Source organism: Macadamia integrifolia, chromosome 9, assembly GCF_013358625.1.
Source record: "Macadamia integrifolia cultivar HAES 741 chromosome 9, SCU_Mint_v3, whole genome shotgun sequence".
In the NCBI taxonomy this organism is placed as follows: domain Eukaryota; kingdom Viridiplantae; phylum Streptophyta; class Magnoliopsida; order Proteales; family Proteaceae; genus Macadamia; species Macadamia integrifolia.
In genome coordinates, this window is record NC_056565.1 from 16,950,009 (window position 1) to 16,967,704 (window position 17,696).

At 36.6% G+C, this 17,696-nt stretch overlaps 2 protein-coding genes across 10 annotated transcripts in view; one reads left to right on the forward strand and one right to left on the reverse strand.

Annotated features, from left to right (window-relative positions):
* The window catches only part of LOC122089084 (isocitrate dehydrogenase [NAD] regulatory subunit 1, mitochondrial), a 20,093-nt gene extending 7,747 nt beyond the window's left edge, over window positions 1-12,346 (forward strand). For 8 of the 9 annotated variants that reach the window (XM_042658529.1, XM_042658530.1, XM_042658533.1 and 5 more), the window contains 3 exons: window positions 3,860-4,099; window positions 11,168-11,246; window positions 11,755-12,346. In XM_042658529.1, the coding sequence (XP_042514463.1) occupies window positions 3,860-4,099; window positions 11,168-11,246; window positions 11,755-12,029 (594 nt within the window). In that variant the 3' untranslated portion in view covers window positions 12,030-12,346. The remainder of the gene's footprint in view (window positions 1-3,859; window positions 4,100-11,167; window positions 11,247-11,754) is intronic. The other variant, XM_042658532.1, reaches the window with a different exon arrangement.
* Window positions 12,347-15,321: 2,975 nt separating this feature from the next.
* LOC122088200 (xyloglucan endotransglucosylase/hydrolase protein 24-like) lies at window positions 15,322-17,413 on the reverse strand. The gene is made up of 3 exons (XM_042657386.1): window positions 17,020-17,413; window positions 16,726-16,922; window positions 15,322-16,016 (listed from the first exon to the last, which is right to left on the reverse strand). Exons 1-3 carry the CDS (start codon window positions 17,290-17,292, stop codon window positions 15,629-15,631), a joined length of 858 nt encoding a protein of 285 aa, XP_042513320.1. The 5' UTR covers window positions 17,293-17,413; the 3' UTR covers window positions 15,322-15,628.
* Window positions 17,414-17,696: the final 283 nt, after the last annotated feature.

Consider the following 17,696-nt stretch of genomic DNA (forward strand, 5'->3'; position numbering starts at 1 on the left):
GGTAAATGTGATTCCTGCAGTTTCGTGACTCTGATGGATTTACAGGAAATGCATTCAGGTTTTTTGTTGCTTTGGTTCTTTACTTTGAAGATAGATGTTTCCACGGAAGAATGTGTGTGTGTGTGTGTGTGTGTGTGTGTATGTGTGTGTTTTTTTTTTCCTTTATAATTTCCCCCTGTTCTTTAGCCCTGCTATCAATTTTTTATTGTTTCTTCCCAGCCTCTCTGAACTAATGAATTTTATTACATGAAAGCAAACTAGAAGCCTGTAAGACGAAAGCTGTCATATACTGGAAGGTTATAAACTTATAATGCTGATTTATTTAACTTGGCAAAACTGTGTGGGGAATGCGGAATCAAGCCCAAAATGGAGTGATGCAGTTGGGCGTAGGGATAATTAGAGGTATAATTTTTTATGTCTTTATCTTCTTATGTCCTTCATTATAGCTCGTATTTAAAGACCTAAAACAAAACTAAGGATTAGTATTGTTTTAGGTCTTTAAATACATGCCATAATGAAGGACTCGATGATCTGGAATGATTTTTTTTTGGAGTTGAAACTGATGGCTGCCAAGAGCTGTATATCCCTCTCTTTCCTCTGATCTTCTTTTCTCTCTCTTAGTTTTGATTCCTCCCTCAATCCTTCCATTGTTCTTTCTACTTGTTCCTAACTCTCTCCCTTACCTTTTCTTCCCTTCTTTTTACTCTATTATTACTCTTTTATACATCTTTGTTGCAAACAACTTTTCTGATCGAACTTGTTCTTTGCCGGGTGATATAACGGCCCCCATATAATTTGATTCAGCTTCATTGAGGTTAGTCCATTCGATTTGAGACTTTGAGGGTTGTACTCGGTACTTGAGGATGACCTTATCTATCGAGGTTCGGTTCACAAACCTGCATGGTGTTAAGTTTGTCTCGAATTCTTGACCCGTTTTGAAGATTGACCCGATCCGACATATTTTGGTGGCGACTTGAATGGAAAATTTTCTGAGATCTGTGATGGAAGCAGAGGGGTTGGCCGGATCGACCGGACCCGATGGGTCGACCCGCGATTTAGAGTATATATAATGTACTGTTGCTTGTTGAGAAAGTCATTGTATTCCAGGGTTTTCATGCAGCTAGGGTTTCAGGACGAGTTTTTCCTCGTCGCTGCTAGGGTGTAATTTCTCTTCTGCATAGTGAATCATCTTCTTATTCGCCGGAGGACGTAACACACCACCCTGGTGTATGAACCTCGTTAAATCTCTGTCGTACGGATCTATTGTCTCTTTATTATTCGTGTTTCTTGGTGTTTGATCTAACACATGGTTTTGTTGTCCAATCATTGAGGTTACCAAACATAATTAGCCGATTGCGTGTAACTCAGTGTAGACTGCCTTGGTGTACAACCCAATAGGATAGCACCACTTGTCACTAGTAGTTCTACAAAAAGAGAAAGGAATCAAGCTATTAAAAAGAGGAAAGGGAGATAAAATTCCATAGCTCATGATATTTGAGAGAAAGGATTCTCCAAAAAATTGCGCACTCTCTCTCCTCTTTCCAAAAAATTGGTGATTGCCATGGTTTGAGGGAGGATTCTGCTGTGTTCTTCTCTGTTAAAGCATTGGGTGGTGATTGCTTCCTACTTCTACAGTATGGGGTGAACCCGTAGAAGTAGGAATCAATCTCCACCAACACTTTGATGGAGAATGCGATGGAATTCTTCCTCTAACAATGGCAATCACCAACTCTTGGAGAGAGAGAGAGTTCTGGGATTTAGGGAGAGACTTTTCTCTCAAATTTTTGAGCTATGAGAATAATTTCTCTCTTCTTAAGGCTCTTATTTAGCCTTAGTCTGATTCCTTTCCTCTTAGAAATGCTAGTGCCAAGTGGTGGGATCCTATTGGGTCGTACACTAAGACAACATACACTGAGTCATACTTAATCGTGTAATTATGTTAATTGTACATAAGTGCACCTTAGTTTGTTACTAGCCATAAAACTCATAATTGATTAAAAAAAAATTACATGTAACTCTCTCCAATTTACAACATCTCACCATGGACCTCAAGGCATGGGATTAAATTACTGTCACCACCCTAGTCCATTGAACGACGAATATAAAGTATCCTGATCACTGATTGGATAACAAAACAACGTGATTAAATGTTTGTTAAATATAATAATTTCATAAATTCTTTGTAAACATTTGACAAATAAATCATCGAGCTTGGAATTTCTTCCCAATCAAGTTCAAGATTCTTTCTTGAGATATTCCCCTGCACGGGAATTGGATTGCTTATTGAGCGTCACTTTCATCCACAAGCAAACACAGTGGACCCAATAGAGTGATGTATATAGTCAATTGAATGTAGGCGTAAAACATATGTACACTAAAGTACACCATGTCGATCTACAATGATAAAGACCTCTCAGGGGACCACACAATTATAACAAGGTTCCATTTACATTAAATTTCTGATAGTAAACCATGTTGAGTCTCAAATGATTGACTCTGATACACAAAAAAGTGTACCCACATTTGTGTTTGTAATCTCCATTCCCAAGAACACACAATGCGGCATCCATGCAAACAAAGAGCTTAACTTTGTCCCTAGTCGCGAATACTTGATGTCATACCTCTGGACACACTACCACCAATATAAAGAAAATATAAATTAATTTAAATAAATAATTTATAGTCAGTTGACTTGTACAGTGGGTTGCTCTTTATTTTGGATTTGATGTATACATCACAATATCTGATAACAATCTCCCACTTGTACATCAAAGCCAATGTATTACATGCTTTGAGCCCATGTTTTTAAATATGCCTGTAAAAAAATGTTCTGAATAAGTCCATTGGTGAAGGGATCTGAAAGATTTTCAGCAGTAACTTTGGCGATGGATACATTGGCACGCTATGTAGTCAGCAGTCAACTTCTGGCAATTCTTCTAGTTAATGTAAATACCATTTCTGAATTTACTTCCTTATCATCTTTATCAGTTTGAAAATTTGAGTCCGTATAACCTGTTATTGACAAATGGTCCGCACCATACACAAATAATCTTTGATCCTGTTTAACTTGAAGATACACTTCATTGCAGACCATTGCTCTTGTCCTGGATTAAATTGGAACCTACTCATAATTCCAACTGCATAACAGATATCTGGTCTAGTGCAAAGCATGGCGTACATAATATTTCCACAGTAGATGCATAAACTTAGAATGTCACTATTTTTGAAAAATAGCATTTGCGGCCATAATACATTCTTAAGCAGGTTTCATACTTTTCTAATGGAATAGATTTGGATTTATTGTAAGTTATAGAAGCTTTTATGACATCATAAATTTCAAAAAACATAGCTGGTAACTGTTCCTCTGAAACTTGTTCGACATCTTTCATCTATCAAAAAATTAGGTGAAAGCTTTGATCCCCCCCCCCCCCACCATCTTTGGATTTTGGATTGTGGCATTGATGCATCAAGAAGTAAATTACTTGGAATATGGTTAGTGTGTAAAGCATAATAAGAAAATGAAATTCAGGAATTCAAATCTTATGAAGATCCTTTATTTTCAATATGGCATACGGAGAGAGTATCCTTAACCTCCTGTTAGGTTGCGGTATTGTTTGGTTGCTGATTCTACAACTGCCAAACGGATTGCATTGTGAGGTTGCTGATCATTGCTTTGTTCTTGCTGTAAATTTTTAGATGGGATTTGTGGTCACTAATTGTGTTCCCATTTTCATTTGTTAGTTGATTGTTTCTTCTTCAAGTTTCCTTCTGTTGTTTAGCAGAAATGTTTCTGTAGGACTGCTTGGTTGGGTATTGCTTTTTTTTTTTTTTTCTCTTTCTCATCTAGACCTTCTGTTAGGTTATTACAAAGTTCTGCTCGGAGCGGGTTGCCAAATATGCCTTTGAGTATGCATACTTAAACAACCGGAAGACAGTGACTGCTGTGCACAAGGCCAACATTATGAAACTTGCAGATGGTCTATTCTTAGAATCTTGTCGTGAGGTAGCAACAAAATATCCGGGAATTAAGTACAATGAGATTATTGTGGACAACTGCTGCATGCAACTTGTCTCAAAGCCAGAGCAATTTGATGTCATGGTTTGTCATTTAATGATTCAAAGTATTTTTATCCTATTTGTATTTTTCTATCCATCTTGATCTTTTATGACTTCTGTCACTTGATTTCTCTCTGATTGGATTGAATTAGATAATTACTCTTTTTGATATTGTAAAATTGTTGTTATTTTTATATTTGGGTGAGTTAATACTCACATTCGGATGGACTTTGGGATGCAATATTCCCCATTCATATTTTTGAATCCATGTGGTGTTGTTGGCATTCTGTTGTCTAAGACAATGTTATGCTCTCTTTTGGAGCAATCAATTGACGAATGGTGCAAAGACAAATTTGTCCTGGATAATTGTCTTTCATTCTTTTTTCTCCTTAAGAGGAATGCTTGATTAATATAACCATGAGGATTGAAGTTGATGTGCTTTTGGGACAGGTTTATGATGCTCTTTCAGTAAAGGCACTAAAGGTTTGGGTTGGGTATTTTAGGCTTCTCTACAATGGTTGAAGCAATTGACTAGGCGACGAAACTCTTTCACAAATTTCCATTCTCACATCATAAAATCTGATATCTAACCACAAAACCACCATGATAACTCCACACCCTGAATGTGAGCCCCAAAGTGAAAATATGATGCAGGAACATTCTAGAATAGATTGCAAGGCTTTGATTTGTCAAAAAGGGTTATTGTTAGTTTCGTAATGGCGACTATTATAGTTGTCAAGGTGGCGCCTAGGCGTCCATGCGCCTTCTTGGGTATAAGGCGACAACACACCTTGTTTTTTATGCAAAAAAGGCAACCGCCTTATAGCCTTGTGACAGCACACCTTATATGATATCAGTTTCTCGACACTTCATGAGTTTACTTTGATTTATGTTTATTGTTTTGTTGTTTATATTCTATGCTTTGTTTATTTCATGTTGGTTTCTCACATTAGATAATTACTGGCATAATTATATTTATTTCATTGATATACTTCTATGTTGTATATAAGCATAATTGCATAAAATTTTTATTGCTATATTACATATACTGCTCAGCTGGGGTTCACCTAGGTGCCCCCTCTGACGCCTTGGTTCTCTTAGTTGCCCCTCCAACGCCTTGGGTTGCTAGTCATTTAGACAACTATGGAGACTGTTATAAGATGGTAGGAGTTTCACATGGTGGTTTTTAAGTGATTAGGGTTTAATTGTAATTCTCCTTTATTTGGTCAAGTGTCAAGGTCGTGTCTTAGGTTAATAGTTTATTCTAATTTGGTGTTTGGATAGAAGAGGTTTAAATAAATCTATCAGTACTAGACTTGTCTCTACTTGTTGTCAGAAGTAGGAGTCCAGTTTATGCTATTAGTTGGTTTTCTAATGGGAAATCTCTTTTTTATGAATCTCTTCAATGAATAAATATAGAAGTCAAATAGTGCAGATCTTCAGTCTGTTAGGCCTTTAGTAGAGAGTTGGGCTGCGTTTAATCTCGTTTCTGTTGTTTCGTGTCAGAAACGAAAATTTCAGTTTCTGTTTCGGAACGCCGTTTTTAAACAAAAAAATGGTGTTTGGTGAATCTGTTTCTAGAACAGTTTCAAAACAGAAAAACGATAGTTATGGCATTTGGTTAAACTAGTTTCAGAAATATATATATATATATATATATTTATGAATATCAATAATTACATAAAAAATACAATAATTACAGAAGTACATTATATTAAAATACTATGTCTAACATAATCACATAGGTTTAGAAGACCTGACGCTTCATCCTAAATTTTTCGTAGCATTTATTGGCATGTCCATTCAATACCTCATGCATCATGACAGCCCCCGGAAATATACTATCCCTACATGGTTCCTTAGTATATATGGACTGTCTCTGTAGTTCCAAACCAATGTGAAGGATCATATCTTCTTCATCGCTTGAAGTGTCACCTAATGCATATGATATAACTGCAACAAATTGACAACTACTTATCAATTTCAAATAAATTACTGCATAACATAACACACTTCTAACAAACTGTTTTAACAAACATCCATGTTCAAAAGCATATATAAAGTATCTAAACAAAACAAAAAAACAGATTACACATCATCCAAAGTACTGATAAAAAAAAAAAAAACCATCCAAAGTAACTTTAAGACATAAACATCAAACTGTATCTGAGATGTAGCAGACAACCAAACAAGCTCCTTCCAAGAAAATCATTCCCTAACCCAACGCATTTAAAAGCCAAGTCCTCTTGATAGGATCCGCACAGACAAACAACTCCCTCTAACTTGGATCAGCACATATACGACTGGCAGCCTGTAAGTACGTCTCCTTTGACAGATCCGGTATGGAGGACAATACAACCTCACACACACTGACACTAAAATCTCGAAGGCCAGATGAACCTTCTCCACCACGAACAGGAGATGTAGCAGAAGTACTCGATGCTTTTTCAATTTTCATAGCTAAATACTTCCCATACAAGTCCTGGACGTGGGAGTGTCCTTGAGTGGCGCTCCTTTTCCTTCGTGTTGTGGGTGTTCTATCAGGATTTCGCTTTGTGGTGGTTTGGGTTAGAGTATCCTACTGGAAGTGGTCATCCACGCCTAAATGCATTGGGGTAGTAGGGGTCTCAAGTACATGCTCACTATCAATGGCATTGTCATAATCGGGTTCATCCAAATCTTCAGCGGTCAACCCCCAAGTTTCCTCTTGCATAGGCATCCCCAAATATCATGCTCAAATCTGGCCAGTAGTATAATCCATGCTTCTTGTATTTCGTCCACGTTGGATTTGTCTGCGTAAGCAGTCATCACATAAATCATCTGTACTACTTATACACTCTAATTTTGAAATAATTCAAGTAGCTAGTGAGCTCTGTTGTACCTGTATTGCCCTATCCCATACGGACTCATCATCAACTGTGACTGATTTTGTCACTGAGTTCCACCCAAATCTAGTTGTGTCAAGGAGTTTCTTGAATTGTTGGTACTCTCCTTTCAACTTGTTCATCTTGTTGCGTAATTGCTCTCTTCCAACTTTACGCTTTAAGGCATTCTCAAAATGGGATATAATCTCCGTCCAACCAGTTTTTTTAAACGTATTACCGGACTTGTGACCTTTTTTAACAGATTTTTTCATTGCATCAATGAAAACATTGGTCTCAACTTGTGACCACTTAACAATAGGGATACTACTTCCAGACATAGCTAACATTATAAGATAGCATAAAAAGTTAGAAAAAAAAAACTATTTATTCATTCGATGACAATCATACAAAGCATCATCATTTATGTAAGCAATGTATAAAGCATAGATCCAATCCTCACCAAAAGGAAGGGGGGGGGGGACTCTATAAAGCACAAGAAGGAAGCCTAAGCATCAAGAAGAAAGAAGGGAAAGCAAAGAAATGAAAAGATAAAAATAGACATTTTATGATATCTAAATCAATTCCATTTCATCAACCAAAAACATCACTAGAGGGGGATAGATAGACTCAAAAAAACAAAAAGAATGAACTATGATTGAGATATATCCTCTTTGGTTGTCAGGTGGCTTGGTTTTCCAAGACTTCTTCTTATCTTCTTTAATTGGCATGCCAGTATGGCTTGTCATGGGAGAAATCTTTATGCTTATGTTTAGAAGCTGAAATCTATTATCCTGTAATAGTAGGATGACTAATAAGACCCATAAGTAGCAAGGCTGCAATGCAGTTCAACTAATTGTTAGCAACCATTCATTGTGTATCTTCTCATTACAACTTTTTAGCTGAAAAAATTCACAACACGTCCTTCATTATTTATACAAGAGGAGGATTACACAACAAGATCATCCATTGCCCTTTCAAGCCATATTGGAAGAGAGTCCGGAAAAGTTTTAGCCGACCCAAGAGCCACCCATCGATCTTCAAAACAACAGAAACACCAGATTATGGCATCTGCTATGGAATATAATTATACTTGGTTTGTAAATGAACCAGTGTAGTAGTGGGCTGTTTAACCAGTCCAACTGCTGTTCTAACCATAACAAACAGAAGCATATACTTTGATGATATAAAATTGGGGCCAGTGTTGTAAAAGGGTTTAAACAATCCAAACTACTAGTGCTTTTAGTGCCATCCAAATAACCCTATCATTGTGAAAGGAAAAAACCATGGGATAAATCTAAGAGAGATTCATTAATTAAGCTATAGTACATTAGTTTTACTTGAGGTTTACATCAAAAAAGAAAACTGCAAGGAACTCTGTCCATCCTTAAGCCGGATAAAAGAAGGAAGAAGCATCACCATACAGCCATTGAAAAAGGAATCCACCAACTGAATTAATAGAGTAATTACATAAAATCCACCAACAAAGTAGCTACCAAAAATTGGTGTACACCATACAGCCATTGAAAAATCACATAAAATGGATAAAGAACATGTACCTGATTCTCAGGTGAAGAAGTCGACGAATTGGTCCAAGGAGGGATCCGAGCTCTATGTTCCCAAAAAAAAAAAAAAATCACTGAATCATAGTTTAGGGTTTCACAGGGCACAGCAAAAATCGCGATTTAATTGCTCTGCGATTAGAGAAGAAGAAGAAAGGGAAGAGGTTCAGAAGAGAAGAAGAAACCGTTACCTCTCTGTATCAGCTATCTTAGGGTTACGAACAAATTCCTCCTCAGAACGTTGAAGGTCAAAGATTCTGAACCCCAAAATCGATCGCTACTCTGGAATCTGGAATCGGTTAAGATAGTCGAAAAAAGCCCTAAAATAGGTCCGAAAACCCTTGAATGTCATTACAGTAGATGAAGAAGGGAAAGCGGTTTTAGAATAGAAGGAAGAAGAAAGAAGTTAGAACCCTATAGAAGAAGAAGAAGAAGAAGAAGAAGAAGAGGCGAAGTTCTTACCTGCAATTGAGATGGCGAGCTCCTCCTCTCCTCTCTATGCATGAACTCCACTGGACATAATGAACTATCGGGAATGATAGTTCCAATTTCTTTCAACTTGAAACGAAACACCCCTGACGGAATGGCTCTTGGGTGTTTAGTAAAATCGGGCATTTTTCCTTTTTTTCTCCCTTTTGTTTTAAAAACACTGAAACGAAACACACACACACCAAACACAATATTCTGTTTTTTTGTTCTAATAGAAGAAAAAACGGCAGAACCATTTTTAAAGAACAAACGCGCTCTTAACAGATTGCTTTTTCTTTATGGAGGAATATGTTTACGAAGATTGTTGTTAAGGTGTGGTGCATAGGCCTAGGGAACCAGATGGTGAATGAAGGTCCAGGCAAACCTAGCATGATCTAATGCTGAGACTTCCAGCAGGTTGCCTGGACGACAGCTGACTGATAGGATAAGCTTATCTGAGATTTGGATTTACGAACCACCCCCTCCCTCCAAAGAAAAAAGAAAAGAAAAAAGGCAATTTATAAATAAAAGAATATGTGGTTTAAGGGACAAATATATTTGGTTGGCCTGACCAGATAAGCTTATCTTATTGGCCCCAAAATCTGCCATATGGCATGTTAGATGGGTGCAAATTTGTGAACAGGTGGACCTCTGGGTCTCCTGCTCACATGCCAAGTTTCAGCCAAAATGGAGTTTCCCCTGTGGCAAAATAGAGCTTCAAAAATCCAGGTTATTGTGAGAGTGCATTGTAGTGGACGGAGTTCCGTTGACGTGAATGAATATACATGGGGTTGCATGCCAATACATGGGAGTGTATATGGTTGAATTTGAGTCTGACATTTGACAAGTGGCCTATCAAGGTCGTCCATTATCTATGCGACTGTTGGATTTTCCACATCCTTCTATCACGTGGCAAATTGTTGTGGGCCATCAAGGGAAGTTATATATTTACAGGGCTGTGAAGTAGAATTTTCCCTCAAGTAAAACAACACAATTAAGTATTCAAGTATTATGTATCATACTGGAGAATTGCTTTGATTTGTTATCATTAATGGGATAATAATACTAGAGCAAATACCATTATCGAATGCTGAAAAAAATCCGTACTTCATCCCTGGGACCAACTTATAAAGTTGCTTCTAAGGTGAAAGCTGAAGTATATTTATGGGACAGTTTTCCTTCACCGATTGCTGAATGATGGGACGGTCCAGATGTGACCCCCATCACTCCCCACCTCTCCCCTCCTATTGTACGTGGTTGTGATTCCCATTCACCGTGGCCTTAGGAAAACTTGGTCCGTTTTTATATACATTTCTATTAAGTGTACAAAGTGCTTCCTCTTTTATTTTTTCTGATTTGGAAAATTTTCTTTCTTAGCTGCCTGGCGTCAGCATATGCTGGATAGTGGTCCTTTTTTAATTATTAATTTTTTTGGTCATTAATGTGTTAAGTGGTCAATCTTTCTTATTTACCGCTTTGATCTTTGAAGTCACGAATGAAACTTAGACTAAGGACATTGCAAGTCATTTACAAACTTGACTCAAATTAGAAGGGAAATAGATCTATAGGATACAGAAAAGCACATTGGGAGGGCTATAAGTTGTTCTGGACTGCTCTCTAATGTTGACTTTTTTTTTTGGGGGGGGGGGTGGTTCTCTAACGTGCACCTAGTGCTTGAAGGTTCCATGGACTTTGGTCAATATGATAGGTTGTACATTAGATTTGTTCAGCGGGCAACTTTTATGTGTTCCTACTTTCGTCATGAATGAGTATACCAAGTCGTCAATATGATAGGTTGTACAGCAGATTTGTTCAGCGGGCAACTTTTATGTGCTCCTACTTTTGTCATGAATGAGTATTTACTAGAATTGGGGTACCAGGGTATGAGTTGGGTACCTACCTGGGAAGCCGTCCCATTCCATTCAACGGTTCAGGTAGCTCTGCAATAAGAGGCTGAGTATGAGGGCAAATCCCTGAGTATGTTGATTCGTCAGTATTTAAAAACCGGTCAATCTTCACAGTTGTATTTTATGAGCTCCTTTGTGGGTGTTTTTTTTTTAACCTCTGTGGGTCTTCTTGAATTTATGCATGCTCTGCAAGATCACTTTTAATTAGGGTTTTATTTAATGGCAACTCAATAGCTCTATTTTGATGTTGTTGGTCGTAGTACTCTCCAACATTTTTATATGTAGTTCATGCATGCTTATTTATTTATTACAGGTAACTCCCAATCTTTATGGTAACCTAGTGGCGAATACAGCAGCAGGTATAGCTGGAGGCACTGGTGTCATGCCTGGGGGTAGGCTGTTAAAAATTTGATGCACTCTGTATTCCTCTTTTTCTTTTATGACTCTCTTTCCAAGCTGTGATTTTAGATGCTTTCACTTGTGAATGGTTACTTTTGGACTTTATTATTTTGTCCTCAGAGTCTTAATGTCAAAATTTGTGTTATTTAATTTTTTGTTCTAATTCCCCAAAATAAAAGGTTTTTTAGAAATTGATTTATCCTTTTTATCTCTAGTAAGGCAAGTTTAAGTCAATTGTGTTTTACTGCTTGACCTATTTATCAGGTACATTTATTTCATGTACTATAAGATACTGATAATTTGATTTTGTTGGTACCTTTCATCCTCGTGCATGTGGAGGGAAATTACTTTGAAAACTAATTGGTCTTGAGAAATTAAAGGTTTTTTCTGTAAAAGATTGTGCACATATGCATCTCTTCCTTCATGATTTTCTCCTGTTTCTTAATTTCTCTATCCTGGCTTTTAAAAACTTCCATTACTTTGGGTTTTGGTGTTTTGCAGGGAATGTTGGGGCTGATCATGCTGTCTTTGAGCAAGGTGCTTCAGCAGGTAACGTGGGGAATGATAAGTTGCTGGAGCAGCAGAAGGCTAACCCAGTGGCCCTGCTTCTTTCATCTGCGATGATGCTGAGGCATCTCCAGTTTCCCTCATTTGCTGATCGATTGGAGACTGCCGTGAAGCGTGTGATCTCAGAGGGCAAGCATCGAGCAAAAGATCTTGGAGGAGACAGCACCACCAAAGAGGTAGTAGATGCAGTCATTGCAGTTATGGATTGATAAAATCCACCCTCTGCTGACAAACCTGTTTTCAAGCTTGATACCTATTTGATATTTTTGGAGTATATTCATTTTTTATCTAAGTCATGGTTGGGGAGTTTCCGGCTTCTGTGAAAAATTGGAAAATGTAATCTCTTTTTTGAAATAATTTGAACGCTTATAAAATCAGGAGCCATGTAGAATGCTCAAATAGCACCTTGAAGGCAAGGTGGAATCAATTTTTGTGTTTTGATGCACTGGAAAAATTTACAATTCTTGCTGAGACAAATATGATCTGTTTCAAGTCATTTATGCAAAGTATAAACTGTTCTGCTTTATTGACTTGGATGATTCTTCAGTAATGGAAGTAAAATTTTTGACGTTGTGTGCTAAGATGGTGAAATTGTGGGAGCCCTGCAACTAATGTGCCATTTTTAAGAATTCAGTTCTGATTGGAACTCCTTTAGTTGCCCCCATCACATCTCCTGTGGTCTTTGGATGGGTTTAGGTAGGTCTCTTGGTCAGAAATGATGAGATAAGGCTATTGCAACATGTTGGTCACAGGTTTAAAACTTGAAAATAGCCTTCATTCCAAAGGCAGGGGGTTAAGGCTGCATAATTTGCCCCTCTCCGACCTGCAGTAGCTGGAGCCTCGTGCACTGAATTGCTCTCTGAAATTTGTTTAGTTTATGGAAAGAGACAAGTTAACTGAAATTAATTTTTAAATTTATAAATCTGAAGGATGTGTTGCATGTGTCCAATAATAGGCAGCGTGCCATTTCTAAGCTTTTCCAGAATTTAAATTATCATTTGAAGTTTACATGGCTGCTGTTACTAAGAATATATATTTGTTGGAAAAAGTAGTAACATCAGTGGTTTATTTTACTAAATGTTGATAATATTATTAATGGAAATTCTAGTAGTAATGTTGACTACCATGATGCTTGGCATGGAAGATTACAACATTGTTATGCATATTTATATAAACGAAGGCTGATAGAATTTAACCCAGAACTAGGGTGTCAAAACTTAAATCGAATAGGTAAAACCGGTCAGACAGAATAAAAAATAGCCTGGATTAAATCAAATCAGAGCCTTATTGGGCCAGTTTTGGTTTTGGATATTGTAACCTCAAAACCAAATTGAATTGCATTGAATATCGAATGAACCCGGAATTAAAACTGGAATCAATTCAAAACCCAAGAATAGAATTGAAACTAAACCAGTAAAAAACCGAAAACAGTTCAAAAATCATTAAAAAAAGAGTCAAATTTTACATAGTTTTGTATAAGAATGTATGGAAATCAAACTCAAAACGGACAAAAAACCAAAACCAACTCGATTATAAACTGAAATTAAACCGCATCGAAATCAAATCAAAACTAAAATTTCCTTATTGATTTGTTCGATTTCACAATTCCCATAGTGAAACCGATTCAACCCAGACCAAAACTGGGCCAAATTGACCCGTTGACACCCTTACCCAGAACCTTCATCAGTTAAATGCTCCTATTTGCATTAAACCTCATTTTTTTTTATTAAGGCTGTGTTTGATAGTCTAGAGAAGAAAAGAAAAGAAAAATTACAAAATTTCTTTTGTACAAAATTTGTACTTTTTTTCTTGGTTTAAGAAATTCTTTTGTGCTTGGCATGTCCTGCACCAAGAGAATATTCTATTTTTAACTTTCCAAATTCACCTTGGGAATGGTGAAGTTTTCTTTTACTCTAAAAAGAAAAAAAAATCTTGTAAAAAATACAAGAAATACAAAATCTTTTCGATTCTTCTCTTCTAATCATAGCCAAATACTCATACTTTTTCTATTTTCTTACCATTTCATTTCTTTTTTATTATTTTCTTTTTTATTATTTTCTTTTCATTTCATTTCTTTTCTTTTCTTCTCTTGGCTAACAAACACAGCCTCAAGGAAAAGTGAATTATTGAAGTTAGTCTTAACTTGCACACACCCACCCACACACACACAAAAGGGAGGGGGGGTTCATCCTAATTACTGATTTTCATGTATCAGATGGACTAATTCATATATTGCCAAATGGTAAATAGTGAAGAGTTATACTTCACTAGACAGTATTTTTTTTTTAATGAAAATAAAAACTTTATTAATTACTGAATATAAGATAGAACATCAATGCCATGGTTAATGCTGTGGATGAAAAACTTATTGGTCATAGTCCTTCTGGCTAAACTCTATGTAGTGAGGACCATATTGTGCATAGGCCTGAGCCAAAAAGTGGTTTTAAGCAAAATAGTATGACCATTGAACAGAAAGGATATTGAGCTCCAAGGCCACGATTTAGTGCTCTCCTCAACCAATAATTCTTCTTTCTCCTTGGAGTCATTCCAAATCTTTTCTATTCTCAATCCTCCATCTATTGCATATGTCAGCCCATAAAGAATGCGCCAAGCATTGACCTCCAAAGCTTATCCTGTCATCATATAATTGGCATGTAATGAGACACACTTACCATTGTTTATAATGCAAGCAGCCCATTTAGCAATATTTTTCCTAGGGTCGGTGACTGCCGAACATATCAATAATGTTAGTGTATTACTTGAAATTAATATATTATATGTGTTCATGATTTGAACATTAGGTAATGGGTCTTGGGTTACCTCCCCTGAGTGAGAAATTCACTCAAAAACAGGATTTAAGATCAATTATGGATTTGGCTTTACCTTGGTAAAGATGACCTTATCTGGAGAGACCATAGGAAATATGATGTAATAATAAAAATAGTATTATTAAAATGAGTTTGTCTAAGCAATATGCAGTTTGTGACCAAAACTTGAAAATCCTACCAGAACTACTGATTAGAGGTCTGCGTAACAGTCCGTACTTACCAAAAAAATAAATAAATAAATAACAGTCTATAGTCATTTTCAATGTAGTGCACAACAGAAAGGAGAAATTGATCGTGTGATCACCTGGTCAAGTTAACATTTAACAACTCTGGTTTTTCGCTTTCAAATATATCTTTCCTCATTTTTAAAATAATAAAAGGTGGGATAAAAATCATGCTAACTTCTACTATCAAGTGATCCCACGGGCAGCGAATCCAATCTCTAGTGCACACTGGAATGGTGGCACTTTCCCAGCATAGTCGAAGCTTCTTTATTAAGTTCCTTTAAATTAAATGGCAACCCCATAACCTGTAAGAAAAAGGATATGCGTACTCCAATATAGTCAACCTTGTCTTCTAGAATCCCCTAGAAAATATATTTAGGGTTTCTTCTTCTCTTTCCTGATGTACATATTTGACTCAACAAAGTACCTTAGGAAACTAAAAGGGTAACAAGATCTGTTCTAAATTGCATTAAATTCCAAAAAATGATAAATTTGTATACATAACCCTTTATGCATGAGAACACTTCCCAACAATTCTCAACCCAAAAATGCCAAAAACAAAGAGAGAACATTCACAATCTTATATAAACTCCAATTCCCTTATATATGCCCTAGCTATACAACTCAAACCCATATCACATCAAGAAACCTCAGCCTTTGGTCATTTACAGATCCACAATATTCCAATTAAAGAATTCAAAACAAATAAAATAAAATAAAAAATCAAACTATGTATAACCAAAATGGTTTTCTGCTCTACTGGAGAAGACCCTTAGCACACTCTGCAGGATTATATTTTGAGGGATCACTTGTGCAGTGGTCATAAAAAATGTACTTCCTGTGAATATGTGCTAACATCTCTTTCTCTAAGAAGGTGATTTTATGAGTCTTCCATGGTGCATTTGGGTTGGAACAGAGGGTGTTTGTGCCATGTCCAGTCCATACACAGGCATCGACATCGTAATCGCGGTAAGAGACAATGAAAGGAGCATAGCTCATATTAAGCTTGATTTTTCCATATTCTGTAGCCCAAGAACTTCCATCCCAGATAGTTGCATATAGTGTCATTGGTTGTTGGTTTGGATATGGAATTCCTTCTCTTCCAGCTTTGAAAAAATCAACTGGAACATCGTCCACATAGAAACTTCAAGTGAAAAAAAGAAAAAAGTTAGAACTGATATGCTACAGAGATGAATGAAGAAATCATTTGTTGTTAATTCTGATCCCTATTAGTATCTTTCAGCTAGTTATTACTCTTCCTGCAACTACTTCAATTTTTACAGTAATAATTAAGTAGCCATTCTAACTTCACTTAATGACTAGGTTTTAAGGATGAGTTTTATTTGAATCCCAAGAAGTATTATCAGAACCAAGGTGTGGCAATTCTAGATTTGTAGTGCCTCCGAGGATAGAGAAAATCCCTAGAGAAAGATCTCAATTATCATGTGTGCTCCCGCACGAAGAGGGAGATTGTTGGATGAAATTTTTCTGCTACCTAGGTTGCAAAAACTTTCCTACTACCTGGGCTCGTAGCTAAAGAAATAAAATTATAAAAGTGTATTTTAGAAGATACTAAAACCTAGGAGGGTATTTGTGAACCAAAATGAGAAGTGAATTATTCCATTACTTTGGCCACTTGCCCGGATAACAGTTTTTTTTTTTTAGGTTTCACACGAATGCAATAAACTCAGATCGGATGTGAATAACCCGATGTGAAGATTCATAAAGACTTGGGCATCATCTCCTTAATGGCATGCTTTCAAGGATGAGTTCTTCCCGAGTCTCAGCATTATGAATATATATCTATATGTGTGTGTGTGTGTGTTGTAGAACTTTTGATTTTGAAAGCTTACATTATTTGGTGGGGGTTCCATAGAATAGAGTATTTGTGGAACTCAGTTGTTGGATCAAACCATAATCGAATCCTTTGTTCTCTGTTGCCAACCCCTTTTGTAAAGACATTAGTCTGCAAAATATATTTGCTGCCATCAACATGACCCAAGAACTCTAAATCAAGCTCATCATGCCATTCACCTCCTGTAGAATTAAGCTAGAACAAACAAAAAAAACCAACCAACACAATTAATCATCAGAAACCCATGAACAGGATTACATTAGAACACAAATTAATCATCACCTAATCTTACATAAAAGGTGGTGACTGTGCCAGCAGAATTTCCTGGTGGAAGCTTCATTAAAATGTCGAATTTTCCGAAAATGAATGACTCTTTAGATTGGAAACCTGAACCACTATATTGATCAAGGCTGAGATCAACCTGTTGTCCATCTTCAGATAACTTCATACGTTGCATGCCAAACAAATATTCAATATCTGAGCTCAAATCTGCAGAAGACATGGAGATCAAACATGATAGAAGAGGAAGAAGAAGAAGAAGCAAAACCAATAACTTGGGAACCATGTTTGAAGAAACAATCAAGAGAGAATAGCTCTAGAGAAGACACAGAGGTGTTTTCTAGATCAACTCTTTTTAAGAATTATATATATATGGGTTTGTTTTGTTGTTGGTGGTTGATTTTTTGTGTCTGTTTAGTTGCAGGAATAGGATTTATAGTAAGACGACAATCATGAATGAATAGAAACGAAGAATCTAAATTGGGTAGCGTTTGATCATTGATATGCTACTAAAAAAAAATGGAATTTGTTTTTAAGCTCTCGTGGCATTTGACCACACGAGGCGACGTTTCAACTTTCTTGATGGATTCGTTGAAGTCATCATTGGTTTGGTTTGATAAGAAAACTAATTTGAAAAGGGTGGGGGATGAAGAGAGAAGGGGGCGGGGGGGTTGGTGGATATTACAATTT

What these genes read in the sequence shown, in the direction of transcription:
- LOC122088200 (XM_042657386.1), bottom strand. Translation starts at nt 17,292, where the DNA reads ATGGTTCCCAAGTTATTGGTTTTGCTTCTTCTTCTTCTTCCTCTTCTA. An exon ending in GCACAGTCACCACCTTTTAT is followed by an intron (nt 16,923 to 17,019) that starts GTAAGATTAGGT and finishes TGTTTGTTCTAG; the next exon opens with CTTAATTCTACAGGAGGTGA. An exon ending in TGGAACCCCCACCAAATAAT is followed by an intron (nt 16,017 to 16,725) that starts GTAAGCTTTCAA and finishes TTTCACTTGAAG; the next exon opens with TTTCTATGTGGACGATGTTC.